At 42.0% G+C, this 14,710-nt stretch overlaps 1 protein-coding gene and 1 pseudogene across 1 annotated transcript in view; one reads left to right on the top strand and one right to left on the bottom strand.

The window, feature by feature from the left end:
- Positions 1 to 5,260: 5,260 nt before the first annotated feature.
- Positions 5,261 to 14,710, top strand: part of MSH2 (mutS homolog 2) — a 61,502-nt gene continuing 52,052 nt past the window's right edge. The window contains exons 1-2 of the mRNA XM_019748649.3: positions 5,261 to 5,556; positions 13,524 to 13,678. Coding sequence (XP_019604208.1) covers positions 5,346 to 5,556; positions 13,524 to 13,678 — 366 coding nt within the window. The 5' untranslated portion in view covers positions 5,261 to 5,345. The remainder of the gene's footprint in view (positions 5,557 to 13,523; positions 13,679 to 14,710) is intronic.
- LOC141571752 (cyclin-dependent kinases regulatory subunit 2 pseudogene) lies at positions 9,221 to 13,458 on the bottom strand (annotated as a pseudogene).

Here is a 14,710-nt window from a genome sequence, read left to right as displayed (position 1 = left end):
GAAGCTGCGGGCTGCTGTCCTTTGCAGGAGCAGCGTTGTGCTGGAGAAGCCACCCAGGAGATGATGGAGAAGCCCTAGGTCTGCAGGAATTGGGCACTGGGGAAGCCACCGGAGCTGCAAGAGAACACTCTCCTCTTCCAGTGTCTCTCCAGCGCCCTCTACTGACAAAGCTTCAGATTCATTTTCACAGAGTGGGCAAAAGGCGAATTTGGAGCTAATGGGTACGTCAATAACTAACTTGCACACTTCAACCCAATGCCCTCTAGTTTCTGTCCTATATCTTCTAAAGTTACTTTTGTTGGGGAGCATTTGAGATCTTGCTTCCTGGTGTGTCATCAGCTTGGCTTAAATAAACTATTATAACAATTCAAAAAAATAAAGTTATTCTTTTTAAGGGCGACACTGACCTGCTAATTGCCAGTGGCCGTTTTCACCGAGTGTTTTCAACATTTGATCTCTCCACAGCTTATTACCATATTGACTACCCCATTTCCTACCCCAGTATGTTGCTTAAAATTTTCTTTGGCTTTATTGGCATTAGTCTTTCCCGGCTGTTTTCCTCTTCTCCTGACTGAATTAGCAATGTTCTCAGGATTTGTCCTCTTTTTCTTCCTGGAGGATTTCATCCATTCCCTCGCCTTAGTTACCATCTAGGCCTAGATGATAATAGAAATACCATCACCATTTTTGCCCTTCATCCTGAGTTATACACTATACTATGTTTCACTTCACTAGCCTGGAATGGTCTGATTACCTTCCTTCACAAACCTAGTTTGTCTCTTGTATTCTCAGAATCAGTTAATGACATCACTACCATCTAACAAGCCCAAAATTCTTTTCTTTCTGTTACCTTCTCTGTTCCTTTAGTCATCAGATCCTGTAATTCTCCCTCAGAAATAATTCCCTTCTGCCTTCTCTTACACATTTTCACTGGTCTCTTTGCCAACAATCTATTCTATCCCAAACCATACATTGCTTCCAGAATTATTTGCCAAAAGCTGATCAGACCATTTTATAAAACATGAAATCTACTCCTCTCCCCTGCCAGAGGGGCATACAAGGCCTTGCACAGTCTGGCCCTGTAGCGGGTGTTCTTTCCCCTTCTGGCTGTCCCTTTTCAATTTGGGGAGAATTCTCCTGTGTGTGGTATTGGTGAGAGACACTTCTCTACTTCCCTCTGTAGATGTTTAAGAGTGGAGATCGTCCCTCTGTTCTGAGTATCCAGGGCACAGTCACATCCATGTAAGACTTGGAATCTTGTGATAAAAAGAAGGAAGAACAGTTGAGAAAACACTCATGGACACCAATGGGGTGAGACCAATGGCAGCCATAGGAGTGTCCCAGGGGTGACATCCTAGCCCTGGTTGCTCTGTGTGGCCTCCCTTGGTCCTCCTTCCTCTCTACTGCCAATATCCCGCTCCCAAACTTTACCTAAATTGCCTGGATTAATGTAATTTTTGCCTTTCCCACAACCAACCTCTTCCCACTCTCAATCCCTCTGTATATCATCCTCCAGAACAACTATAATCTGATCACAATCTACCTTATTTCCCACTATACCCTCTACTTAGTCGAAGCCCGGCTTAAGATCCCCTTCTTTCCCGAAGCCTTTCTTAACACTTTCGCTTCAGCTCTTTCTACTTCTTTCAACATGAAGAGGATCACGATATGCCCCCCTGAAATATGCCACTTTGGCATAAGGATTATTTTGAGCTGAAAGCAATTGAGAATCAGCAGGTGCAGGAAGGGTTCTCTGCCCTCCCCTTATCTGTCTAAAAGCAGGGCATAAATTTCCCTCGTGAAGGTGTTTCCCCTTGTACCAAGGGCGGGAAGAGCAATTTATCACCAGAGATGGTGAGTCCACACGGAGACGAATTTACATAAGCAGACCTTACTAAAATAGCCCTATCTTCCATTAATTCTGCCATGTATTTCTAGTTACTTCCCCACAATTTATCATCCCTTGAACTCTAAATCCTCTTCCCTTTGTTAAAAAGGTTATATAAGCCCCTGAGTTAACTGCTTCTTTGAGATTTACTTCTTTTCTGTGAACTCCTGTGCACATATTAATAAAAATTATATGATTTTTCTCCTCTTAATCTGTCTTATCAGTTTAATTCACAAGTTCCTAGTCACCGAACCTAAGAAGGTAAAGTTTTTTCCTCTCCAACAAATGCAACAGTTTCAGTAGATACAACATAATCTCACAAATCTTTCCCACCACCCTAAAACGTCCCTTCCACCACTTTATAAATTCCCACTGACCTATGGCCCAAAACTGTATAAATATTCTGAAGAGGGGTGTCTAGCTCACAACCTAAAGTGGATTTTTTTCAACGTTGTTCATTTTTAAAGACCAGAATAAAATCCACTGCCCTCACCTAGATTAACACAAATCCCTTCCCATAAGGCCCTCCCCTGTAAACCCTGTCTTTCTTAAACTGCCTTAAGAGGCTTATGTTTTGACATTCTCTATAGCTCTTCACATTACTTTGAATTGTCCGATAGTGTTGTGTGTCTGGGTACTGACTCTCCAGACAGATCAGGGCAAGTGTGGGCATTCTCTTTATTTTTAGAATTAATAGACTCAATTGATACATAAATGAATAAGTAAATGAGAGACAGATATAGTCTGGGTGGGGGTAACTGTGATGATAAACAGTATAAAGGTTGTTTACAAGATTAAAAAATACTTTCAAAATTATTACCTCATTTGCTCCCCACATGAACCCTGGAGGTAGATATTCTCATTACCATGTTGTTTCCCTTTGAATTCACTATTTAGAATGTGAACTAGGAAAGGGGAGAGATGGAATTGATGTAGGATGTTGCTTAGTGAATGCGCGGTTGGTTTGTAGTCTCGTGGAGCCAAAGACTGGAGACATGGACCAGGAAGCGGCAAAGAGATGCACAGGAAGATAATTTATTATAGCAAGCAAAGAGTTACAGCTCCTGGGGCCAGCCAGTGGCTCAGGTGGTTAAAGCTCCGTGCTCCTAACTCCGAAGGCCGCTGGTTCGATTCTCACATGGGCCAGTGGGCTCTCAACCACAAGGTTGCCAATTCAATTCCTCGAGTCCTGCCAAGGGATGGTGGGCTGTGCTTCCTGCAACTAGCAACTAGCAACTAGCAACGGCAACTGGACCTGGAGCTGAGCTGTGCCCTCCACAACTAAGATTGAAAGGACAGCAACTCGACTTGGAAAAAAAAGGTACCGGAACCTGGGATGCCCACTAGCTAAGGCAAAAGCTTGTGTTTATATACCTTTATTCTACCTGGGAGAGGGATGTTGGGTTGTGGGTGCCTATGGATACAATGTTTCCCAGACTCGCTCTATTGTTTAGGTTGGGGGAGGCCTTTGAAACAAACCTATTTGTCCCAGAGGGTGATTGATGACATTTTTGTCTTGGTACGGTTGTCGTGGTACCGTTGCCCTGGGTTCTGTTTTTGTTCTGTTTTTGCTCAGTCTACCAAGGAATTTCTAACTGCTTGATTTCATAGTAACTTACCTCTCTCAGAATGACACCGAAGGTCAGGTTATCATATAGAAGTGGTTATTATGAGGTACAGCTTATTTGTTTACATATTTTTTGCACACCTATATGTGCCAGGCCCAATGGCACAGAGGGTTAAGCATACAGAATCTGGAACAAGACTGAACCTCTAGTTCTATTACTTACTAGCTCTGTGATGTTAGGCAAGCTACTTTACATCTCTGAGTTTTAGTTTCCTTACTGTAAAATAAGAGTACTAGTTCCCAACACTTAAGAGCCGCAAAGCTTAAAACAGTAAATACATGTGAAAATAACGAAAACTTCCAAGAGTCAATAAATATTGATGAACATTAGCCATTATTAACTATAAATAAATATCCATCCATGTCCTTTCCAGGTAGGATAGGTGAATAGTTATTTCTAAAACAAAGCAACATTATAATAGAGATATGAATAAGGTTGGACCCCAGAAGATAATGCAACTAATTACACTTGGGGAGACTGGGCAGGTTTCTCTGAGGAAATCTATGAGGAAGGATGACTAGGAGTTTGCCTATTCATCCGGAAGGGCCATTCCAGAGCTAAGGGACAAGTTACTTTGTATTTGAGTCACACGTGTCGAGGGGGAAGGGGAACTTCCCCTAGATCAAAGAGTTTGGGTGAGAGGAGGGAGCGCGGCTGGATGTAGGAGATGTTGCTGGAAAATGATCAGAGGATCCAAACTTTCTCTACTCCCCAAGGGATTTGAATTTAACCTGCAGGCCAAAGTTTCTAAATTGAGCTGATTATCAGACTTACCCATGAAGCTTTTAAAAGATCCGGAGGCTCCACCTTCAGAAATTCCAACCCATTGTATATGGGTGGGGCCCGGGAATTAGTTTGAAAACCCCGGAGGGTAATTCTGCTTGCTAAAGCGGGGTTTGGGGTCGTTTCCATGGGGGAAGGGTGAGCCAAACGGGAAGCGTGATACTTTTCTAAGGCAGGTAACGATGCAGGGCCTCTTACAGGTCTTTGCTCAACATTTTAAAAAATTTCATCCCCCCTTCCCCATCTTTATTTTTTTTAATCTAAACGCTTAATTTCTAAAACATCATTTATTTTACTTACTACGTGTATTATCTGAATCCGGTCATTAGAAGGTAAGCTGAGCAAAGGCATTGGTTTTTCTTTTCTAGTGATCCTTAGATCCTAGAAGAGTCTGGCATAGAGCAGGCCATATAAATATTTTTGAATGAATGAATCAAGGAGTGGACTAAATGAGAGATAATTTGTCTAGTACGGAGCAGTAAGGAGGTTGTGAAGAATAAACCTGTAATCTCGATGTTGGCAGTTTGCTTAAAAAGGAAAAGGGAGGCAGTTGGAGGAGAGGGGTGCAGGTTTAAAAATACTGTGATGGGGAAGAAGGCTACTTTTCCCGTGTTTTCAAGTTTCTTTCTGATTCCACTCTCACGCTTCCGGGTACGTAATAATCGCAAAATCTTCCTGAACGTCCCACCTGACTGCCTAACCTTGTTATTTCTGGTATCGGTTCACCTGGGTTTCTAGTCTGTGCAGCGGAGAAAACGCGGAGAACTGAATCCTTTTAAGGACCGGCATCCGTCAGGGTCGATGCGCGACCTAGGCTCAAGCATGCGCAGTTGATAGTAACCAGCGTGCGCGGGAAGCTGGGCCGCGTCCGTTTATGATTGGCTGCGGCGGCGGACTCCCACCCACCCAAACGCAAAGCTGGATGCTGATTGGGCGGATCGCAGAGGCCGGACGCCACGCGGGGGGTGAGGGAGGGGAGGCGGGAAACAGCTCGGTGGGTGCGGGGTCGCGCAGTTCCCTCCGCTAGGCTGTGGAGAGGTTCCGAAATGGCGGTGCAGCCGAAGGAGACGCTGCAGCTGGATAGCGTTGCCGAGTATGGCTTCGTGCGGTTCTTCCAGGGCATGCCAGAGAAGCCGACCACCACGGTGCGCCTCTTCGACCGGGGCGACTTCTATACAGCGCACCGCGAGGACGCGCTGCTGGCCGCCCGGGAGGTGTTCAAGACCCAAGGGGTGGTCAAGTACATGGGACCCGCAGGTGAGGACCGGGACGGCGCGGGCTCTGGAGAGATCCTGCGGAGTGGCCTCCGGCGTGGAGGCGAGGGGGAGCGGGGGCGGGGACGTGGGTGCCCTGTGGGGAATCGCGCTTTCCCCGCCCCTGCCTGGCCAGGTGAGGCGCTGCCAGCTCGCCCCCTGCCCTGCCTCCGCCTTGAGTCTGTTCCTCTGCAGCTGTCGGAGTCGAACTAATAACGAACACGTAGGGGACCGTTTACTGCGTGCCAGATGTTGTGCGAGGCGTTTTAATAGATTGTTCTATTTAATTTTCCAGCAGTCGTGTGGGTCTCTGCTCCACGGCCTTGCCTGGGCCCTGTAAATCTCATCACGAACAACACCAAATCTCTCTATTACAAACGCCAGTTCAGAAGTGCGATTTAGACTAGAAGGGTGTTTGGAGACCATTTTATGTCACTAACATCATCTTGCCCACTCGATTTGGACCGCTGGGCCAGCGCCGGGACCTGTAATGAACTATTAGGAGGTGTGGCCAAGTGGTCAGGACCGCGTACTCTGAGCGAGATTGCTTTGATGAAAGTTGCGGTGCCTCCTCTTACTAGTTGTGTGACCGTGGGCTAGTAATGTATGTTTGTGCCTCAGCTCAGCATTCTGTGCCCTCTGTAATACAGCCCCATCTTCAACATCATGGAAAGCTACAAATTTCTCACCCTACGTGGTTTAGGTGTTCTAGATGTTGTATTGTATGTTGATCTCTTTCCTTCCTGGCTCCATTGTGATAGAGGAAAGAGTATTTTAGGGGGAGTAAGGAGTTACGGGGTTTCTAGTCTTGCCTCTGCCACGTGTAGATGGGATGTTATTGACAAAAGATGTTTAGTTCATTAGATAGAAGTTTATTGAATGCTGCTGTGTCAGGCAGGGTTATGGACACTGGGAGTCCATAGATGAAAAGGCGATATTCACATCTTCACAGAGCTCATTCTGGTGGAGAGCAAGGCAGAAAAAATTACAATTCAAGGTGAAGAACTATGGAGGTATACGCCATAAAAAGTTGTTGAAGAGGCGTAGAGGCAGGATCACCAAAGACTGGAGACATCAGGGAAGGCATTATATTAGAGGTTCCATTCCGCTGGAGTCTTGAAGGGCTAGGAGTTTCCTGAGGTTTGGGCCTGAAAAGAAGTAGGTTGGTATTGTTGAAGCAGGAGATAATGAGTGAGGCGAGTGGCCCAGGTAGGTGGAGTGAGAGGATGAAAGGCTTTTTATGTTGTGCTGAGATGCTAGAATTTTATGCTGTAGGCAGTAAGAGGTCTGAAGACTTAATTTAAGCAAAGATGGAATGGTGTGTTGGATCATTTCTGCTGTAATGTGGAGGATGGGGTAAAAGAGGCAAGAGGAGAGATATGGGGACCAGTTAAGACCAGCCAGAGATAGTTATGGGTGGCTTCATAGTTAATGAGGGTCTAAATTGCTTTCCAGTTTTAAAGTGATTATATGACTCTTGTTATTCTAAGCTAGTAAGCACACTTTCTTCTTTTGTCTTTGTACTGTGCGGTTTAGAATAGTTTAAGCATTTAAAATGGTGTAAAAGTGCTAAACATACTTGTGTATTTGTATAAATTGGATCACTGATTTAGATTGAAAGGAATAATGGATGGATGCTAAGCATTACATCCATTTATTGGGAAGGGAATTTAATATGAACATCCACGAATCTTTTATATAGGAGTGTAGATTTTTATTTAAAAAAAAAGCAAAACAGAATTTTTCCTTTTGTTGCCCATGAAAGTTAAAATATGGGTTTAGCCAGGGACATTCCTAGGAATAGAGTAACCTAGATGTCACCTCATGTTAATCATATTGAAAATGTGGCTAAAGGCAATTAGCAAGTAAATGTTATTCCCAAGGATCTGTTTCTTAATTAGAGATTTATGCCAAAGGCACATTTTAGGTGAAGAATTGTCCTAACATTTATTTGGGTAGGATATGAAGAGTTATAAAAAGATGGATGGGTGATTTGTCACTAGAAATATGCTTGAGTAATGAAAAAGGGAGGAGCTCAAAAACAAAAAAGTACCTTGGATCCCAAAAGCTAATGCATTGCAGTTTCTTCTGTTCTAGGTGATCTGTGACTGAGGATATGTTTTATAATGTATGTTGATGTAAGGCTGCCAATACTTGTTTCTTGGGAGGAATTTCCTTCACTTTAATATTATGCCATCTGGGGAAAAGGTTAAAACCTTTTTCTTTGCTGCTCTGTTTCCATTGTTTTCTAGGCATTATTATTGCAAAAATGACCCCAGATTGTAAATTACGTCTGGACTTGAACTATAAATACCTGATGAGGATCCTGTGCATCCCAGTCTTAACAAATCTTGGACCCTGTCCCTTTTCCCTACGTTCTTTAGCAGTCTTGAAAATAGAAATCATTAGAGGACTCCCTCAATTTCCTGCTCTCAAACCGATACTTTTTTTTAATATAACGGGTTTGTTGAGATATCATTTACATATAATGCTATTCACCCACTTAAAGTGTACAGTTCACTGTTTTTAGTATATTCACAGTTAAGCAGCTGTTACCTCAATAAATTTTAGAACATTTTCATCACTGGCAAAACACCATGTATCCATTAGCACATCCTCTGGTATACTTTAAATAATCTCTAGATTATTAGTACAATGTAAATAGTTGTTATGTTGTGTTTAGGGAATAATGACAAGAAAAAAGTCTGTACATGTTCAGTATAGACATAACCATTATATGCGTAACCACATAGTAAACATCAGCAACAACTTTTTGTCTGAATATTTTCTCCCCCCCTTCTTTCCGCCCCCCACCCCCTACTCCTGTTCAAGCCGTTGTTTCTCAGTTTAGTTGTGTAGGACACAGTTCCCTGGCCCATGCTGGTTATTATGAGCCTTGCGCCCCCTCCCCCCCAGCTGAGGCAGTGGGTCGCCAGTTTTCCGTCCGCCTTTCAGCAGCTCACGGCTGCCGGCTGCTCTCGGCAGCCCACGGTAGCCCACGATGGTTGCCGGCCACTCACGCTGGCCGCTGGCTGCACACGGCAGCCCACGGGCAGCACACAGCAACCCGTGGCAGCTCTTCTGGCTGCTTACAGCAGCACAGCTCCCGGGAGAGCTGTTGTTCACAATCTTAGCTGTAGAGGGCGCAGCTCACTGGCCCATATGGGAATCGAACTGGCAATCTTGGCGTTAGTAGCGCAGTGCTCCAACCACCTGAACCACGGGGCTGACCCCCCTGAATATTTTTGATCCTGAGGATGTGGTACGCAGATACAGACAGAGGGCTTGACTAAGTGGAACCATACAATATGTGGTCTTCTACTGGTTTCTTTTACTTAACAATATTTTCAGGGTTCATTAAGGTAATCAGTACTTCATTCCTTTTTGCCAAATATCCCATTGTATGGATATACCGTATTTGTTAATCCATTTGGCAGTTGATGGACATTTGAGTTATTTCTTGAACCTGTACTTCTAATTTCTCCTGTATCCAGTCTTTCCCTATTGTGCCAGTGAAAAAATATGCTGTAGATCCCATCCTCTCCTCTCAGAGATAACTTTCTGTTGATCATTTTCTCCCTTTTCTCCGTCTGCTTTATTCTATTGGCATTTATACTTACCTCCTTTTAACTACTTTTAATCTAGTGATACTTTTTTTTTAAATGCAACATACAAACTTTGTTTAACAAAAGTAACAGGTAAAATCAAATAGGCACTTACATTAAGAGAAAAACTGACTAGAAGAAATTTTATCTTAAAGACCTTACAGTAAACCTTGTAGCTGCATTTAACTGAGCTCTGTTGCTGTGAAGAATACTGCTCATGCACAGGTATAGATGAATGATTTGTACATTTTTCAAGTATTTATTGACTACTTCCTTATATCCACATATACGTTAAACTTGAAAAAGATTTAATTGACGATCCCCAGATGCACTTCATTTTTGTTGACCTTTTGGAAGAGGTTGTCCAAAGAAGCCTGTGTGGTTCTAGCTCATGAATCATGTAATGAACCCAGCCAGACTCTGTTGGACACCAAGTCTCCTCCACTCTTCAGAGGGTGCTTTTTTGGAAAGTTCCCTGGATAACATCACATGTGGGTGCTCGTGCACATGGAAGTACTTGTCTGAGCAGTAGAGCTGCTTGTGGGCCGTCCTGCCGGCGGGCGGGTGGTGCGGAGGGTGCACCCGCGTTTGGCTGGTGCAGCCACGTCCGGCCGAGGCAACGACTGGACTGCAACCAACCCTGGTGATAGGTTTTTATAATAAAGCCCTGTGAGATGGGTTAGTACCCAGCTCCAATTTATAGATAAGGAATCTGAGTCACAGAAAAAGAAAGTTACTTCGTTTTGCCTCTTGGTTCAGAGCTTAGAAGGCAGTTAAGAAAGGCTTCCAAGAGATGTCTTCTATCTCCTCTTGGAAGCCTGTCTTAACTCCCATGTTAAGGCTGCCCCTGTTAGGTGGTCCCCCCGACCGGACCTTATTCCTACCTTAGGCACTTATTATACTCTTGCCCATCATCCCAATAAACCGAAAGCCCCTGGAGGGCACGAACTTTGTCTTAACCAGTCTCCACCTCTGAACCTGGCACAATGCCCGCATGAAGCAGACACGGTAGTTGTCAGCTGAATGAAGAGGAAGCCTCCAAATTATTCTTAAAGAATAATGTACCAACCTGAGGTTATTCCTTGTGCTGTACCCCAGGTGGAGGCTGGGTAGCTTTCTCTTCCTGTTCCCCTTATTTCACACCAGGTCAGTCCTGCTTCCCAGTTCGTCTGCCTTAAGCATGTGGTCTAGCTCTTCACCAGGAAGTAGCTGCACTTCAGATGCTCCTTGGTAAATGTGACTTAAAATACACTGGCACCCAGTGTGTCACAAAAACTCCTTTGAGAGAGATGGATAGTGTCTTGTGAGGATGACCTTGGAGGTTGGGCAACTTCAGTGTAGGTTAGTGATGGAGGGAGGGGAGATGATGCGAGGGAGGGGTATCACCGCATTTGCCTCTTCTCCCCATCCACTGTTCAGACATCAGCACAGTTGTGAATCTGTTCTGGTATCTGTGTCAATAAAAAGAACTGTTGCTCTGGAAAGTTCTACTCAGGGCCAGGCAGGTAACATTGCTGTGCACAGTAGTCAGGTAGGGCTTGTAGATCTGAGCGTGCTCGTTCAGCCTGTGATAAGCATTCAAATGCCTCACAAACTGCTGGCCAGGCAGTTCCGCTGGCATCAACTACTGGATAATGATTTTAAGAGCTGTTTAAGAATTACACTAGAGCAATGTTTTTTTCCTTTCCCCAGAATGGTTTTTGCTGGGTTGGACTTTACATTTTGCCTTTTACATTGAAGGATGATATAAAAAGTGTTTTGAAACTCATTGCTGTACTTACTGGAAGTTGCTGACGATACCTTGGCATTTGTAAGTGTTTCTGGGAGAAATTCCTCATTTTTGTATTAACTCTGGTTCAGTGCTTTCCTTGAGCAAGTTGTTTGGTTTTTTTTGATGATGATGTTTCATCGTGAATGATGATACTGAGGTGGGATTTAGCTGGACGGGCTGATAAGGTTTGCAGTCATCCTGGTTTGCCTGGGACTTCAGTGCTAAACCTGGGAAAGTCGGGCAAACAAGCCAGCTTGGTTACCCTGTGTGCTAGGTACTAACGGGAAATAACTTAAATGGGGTCTACTCTTCCGCTCTGAGGTTCTGATCCTGAGTGAGTGTTAGTCAGGAGATGGGAGTCTGCTGTAGCCTAGATGCCTTAATTCCCACATGTGCCTGTGAGAACGTGAGTGAGTAGTGCCTTGCTGAATGGGATTCTTGGATAAACATAATTTTCATGTAACTTGCTTTTTAAATGCAAGCTAAAGAAAGCAATCTAGTCAAGTCTGTAAAAAAGTGTGGCTGTCTTGAACTTATAGAGTTGAAAATTGGTGGCTTAGCTGGTATTTTGATAAAAATTTGAATTGCCTACAATTTTAAGATTGGGAGATTTCATGAAAAAATTTAGATATTTGAGCTTCTTTCAAAAAATTCGTGTAGTTGGAGACTTTGGGCAAAAATATCCCAATTTTTGAAAGAAAAAAATTTGGGATTCACCAGTGTGTTGGAGCTGAGGAGCTTGCTTCCTTAGACCTAGTGAATCTAGATTCCTCCTTTGCCTGATGTACTTTACTCATTTTGTCAGTTCCCCGCATTCCATATGGTTTCTTATGAAGCCATTTGTTATCCTATCCGTTAACTCTTCTGTTAGTCTTCTTTTGGTGTCCTTTGCTCATTTGTTACACCTGATCCCAGTAGGTATTTGCCAGTCCTACGTTAGATCATAAGGAATGTTCTAGGGAAGAACCTCAGGCAAGATTTGAACCAGTTTTCAGTGTCTGTTACATGGGGATTCCTGTCTAATACTTATAATTAACTGCTATTGGAAGTATCAGCTGTATCTCAAGTGCTGTATAAAACAAACCTTATGTAATACAATCTTTATGCTTATTTGTATTTGGTATGTGTCCTTGGCATGATCTACTGTTAAATTGAGGTTACATCATAAGATCCAGAATTGTCAGAATAATATACAGGTATATTCTGGATTGCCTTTAAGTGAATAACTGGTATTGTATGAAAACTGAGTTTTGATTCCATTTGATGGTGTGGGTGATTTTATTTACTTATGTAAAGAAATTGGAATTTGCAAATCACAGCTAAACTGAGATACTGTTTTCCATCTAAGATGGTCTGAACTTTGGCAGTATTGATATTTTGGACTGAATAATTAATGTTTTTTCCAGGGGCTGTCCTATGTATTTTTAACAGCATCTCTGCCTCTACCTGTTAGATTCCATTAGTGTCTCCCCCAGTTGTGACAACTCAAATGTCCCCAGGCATTGCCAAATGTCTGCTAGGGGAGCAAAATCACCCCCAGTTGAGGACCTTTGATCTAAGATGAAGACCAGAAAGTTTGAAAACTGTTGACTGGCTATGGGAAATGAAGTGTAGGCACTCATACTTTATGGGTGGTCGTGTTAACTGACATAGCCAACCAGAGGGATAGTCTGGTAATAATTTATCAAAATCATACGTACCCTTTGACAAAACCCAGTTTTAGGACTTCTAACTCACTAATATACTCACATGTTCGGAGAATGAAGCACAGGCAAGGCTCTTTATATAGCACTGTTACAATAACGGACTAAAAAACAACCTATATGTCCATCAGTTAGAGATTAAATTATCGAACATCCTTAAAACCATTGGATTGATTGTAGCTATAAACTGAAAGAAGCTGATTAAGTACTAATGGAACAATCTCCAAAATTAATATTAAAGTTAAAAACATGAAGATACAGAACAGTGTGAATATTATGCAACTATAATACATGTAAAAGGGAAAAATGATGCTTTATATTTGTTGTATGTACATAGACTATGTTCAGGAATGTATTTTATGAACTGGTAATACTATAGGGGAGAACTGGATATGTAAGGGACAGCAGTGAAAGGGAGACTTTGCTGTGCCTTTTTGAACCTTTGAACTTTAAACTATGTGAATATATTACCTGGAACATGTTGCAATGACTAAGTGATATTTTTTTTGGACCTTTGGAAAAAGTTAATTCTGTTCTATATAAAATACTATATAGTTATGACATAAGACTTGTATTCAAACTTATAAAAAATATCAGAAAGAACAAGTAAGATTACCTATATAGCTTTACTCACTTTCTTGTCTTTGTATCTTTTCAATTTTTAGTTTTGATTCACAGGCTCCACGGGAACAGGGGGGCTATGTTTATTCATTCACCATTTTAGGTTTCTCTTCTACCAAAGTCCCTAGGACATATAATAGGTGTTTGGTAAGTGTTGAATGAATGAATTACTGAGAGAACAGCTTGGCTGGGGGAAGAGGAGGCATTGTATTACTACTTGGAATGTATTTAAATCCTCAAATCTGTAACACATATTTTTAATATTTTTTAGGAGCAAAGACTCTGGAGAGTGTTGTGCTTAGTAAAATGAATTTTGAATCTTTTGTAAAAGATCTTCTTCTAGTTCGTCAGTATAGAGTTGAAGTTTATAAGAATAGAGCTGGAAATAAGGCTTCCAAGGAGAATGATTGGTATTTGGCATTTAAGGTAATTCTCTTCCTTTATAATTTATTAAGAATAGATAAAAATTAAAATGTAAGAGAATTCTTCTGTGTGTTTTAGTATTTTAACCAGGTGTGATAGCAAAATGCTTTGGGAAGCTTTAATATTCTTTAGCATGTTATTTTTAAAAATTACGATTTAATAACAACTCAGAAATTTGGTGGATCTTTATTAAGACTATGAACATTTTGACCATTGTCACTGTCCCTGAAACAAATAATACATAGCTGTTACGTAAAGTTGAATACAGCATTAAACAAGGATTTGATTTTACTGTTTTTGAACTAGTTTTACACAAATTTACAGTATTCCAGATAGCATGTATACACATTTGTAATGTATATCTTTTTATGTGCCTTTCTCTTCCATTCGATTGTAATTTTTTTATAAGTGGAACTTTAATGGTGATCATATTTGGTGGTGTGCCTAGAGGGTGATTGACATGCGTGCTTCTAATGCCTTCAAGGAGATAGTGCTATTTTTATTTATTTAATAGCTGTCATCCTTATTATTCTTTGAAATCGTCCTTTTGTTTGTTCACACAATACCCTCATAGAATAGGTTCTCAGTAAATACTAGAATAAATTAGTGGTGAAAATGTTGAGGGTGTGAGATTTCCCCTTGGAATAAGTGTGTGGTAAGAGGGACAATGTTCTGGGCTCCCAGTTGGCATTTTTCATTTCTTTTCTGTCTCCTGAGTGACGTTGCAAATTTCCCAACCTTCTCCTGCATCTTTTTCTTCATAAACAGAAATTAGAAGGTTTTAAAGATGTTTTCCCACTTGAAAGTCCTGTGAGTTTTTTCTTTCTTGCAGAGTTTAATACAATAAACATTTGATGTTGGTGCTGCTTCAGATATAATATTCGTCAGTCTTCATTCTCTATCCTCCCACCCCAATTTGTAAATATAGACGTTTACTGAAGATTATGTTTGGGAGAATTTAGCATTCTACATTATGGAGATTTCTGGAAATTTCATTACTGTTATCCTGAGAAAGTGGGGTCTTTTACTTAAGAG

The sequence above is a fragment of the Rhinolophus sinicus genome, chromosome 2 (assembly GCF_057876585.1).
Source record: "Rhinolophus sinicus isolate RSI-liver-muscle chromosome 2, RSI-T2T, whole genome shotgun sequence".
Taxonomy (NCBI): domain Eukaryota; kingdom Metazoa; phylum Chordata; class Mammalia; order Chiroptera; family Rhinolophidae; genus Rhinolophus; species Rhinolophus sinicus.
The sequence above is the reverse complement of the archived record's forward strand: the minus strand, read 5'-3'. Positions and strand labels throughout refer to the sequence as shown.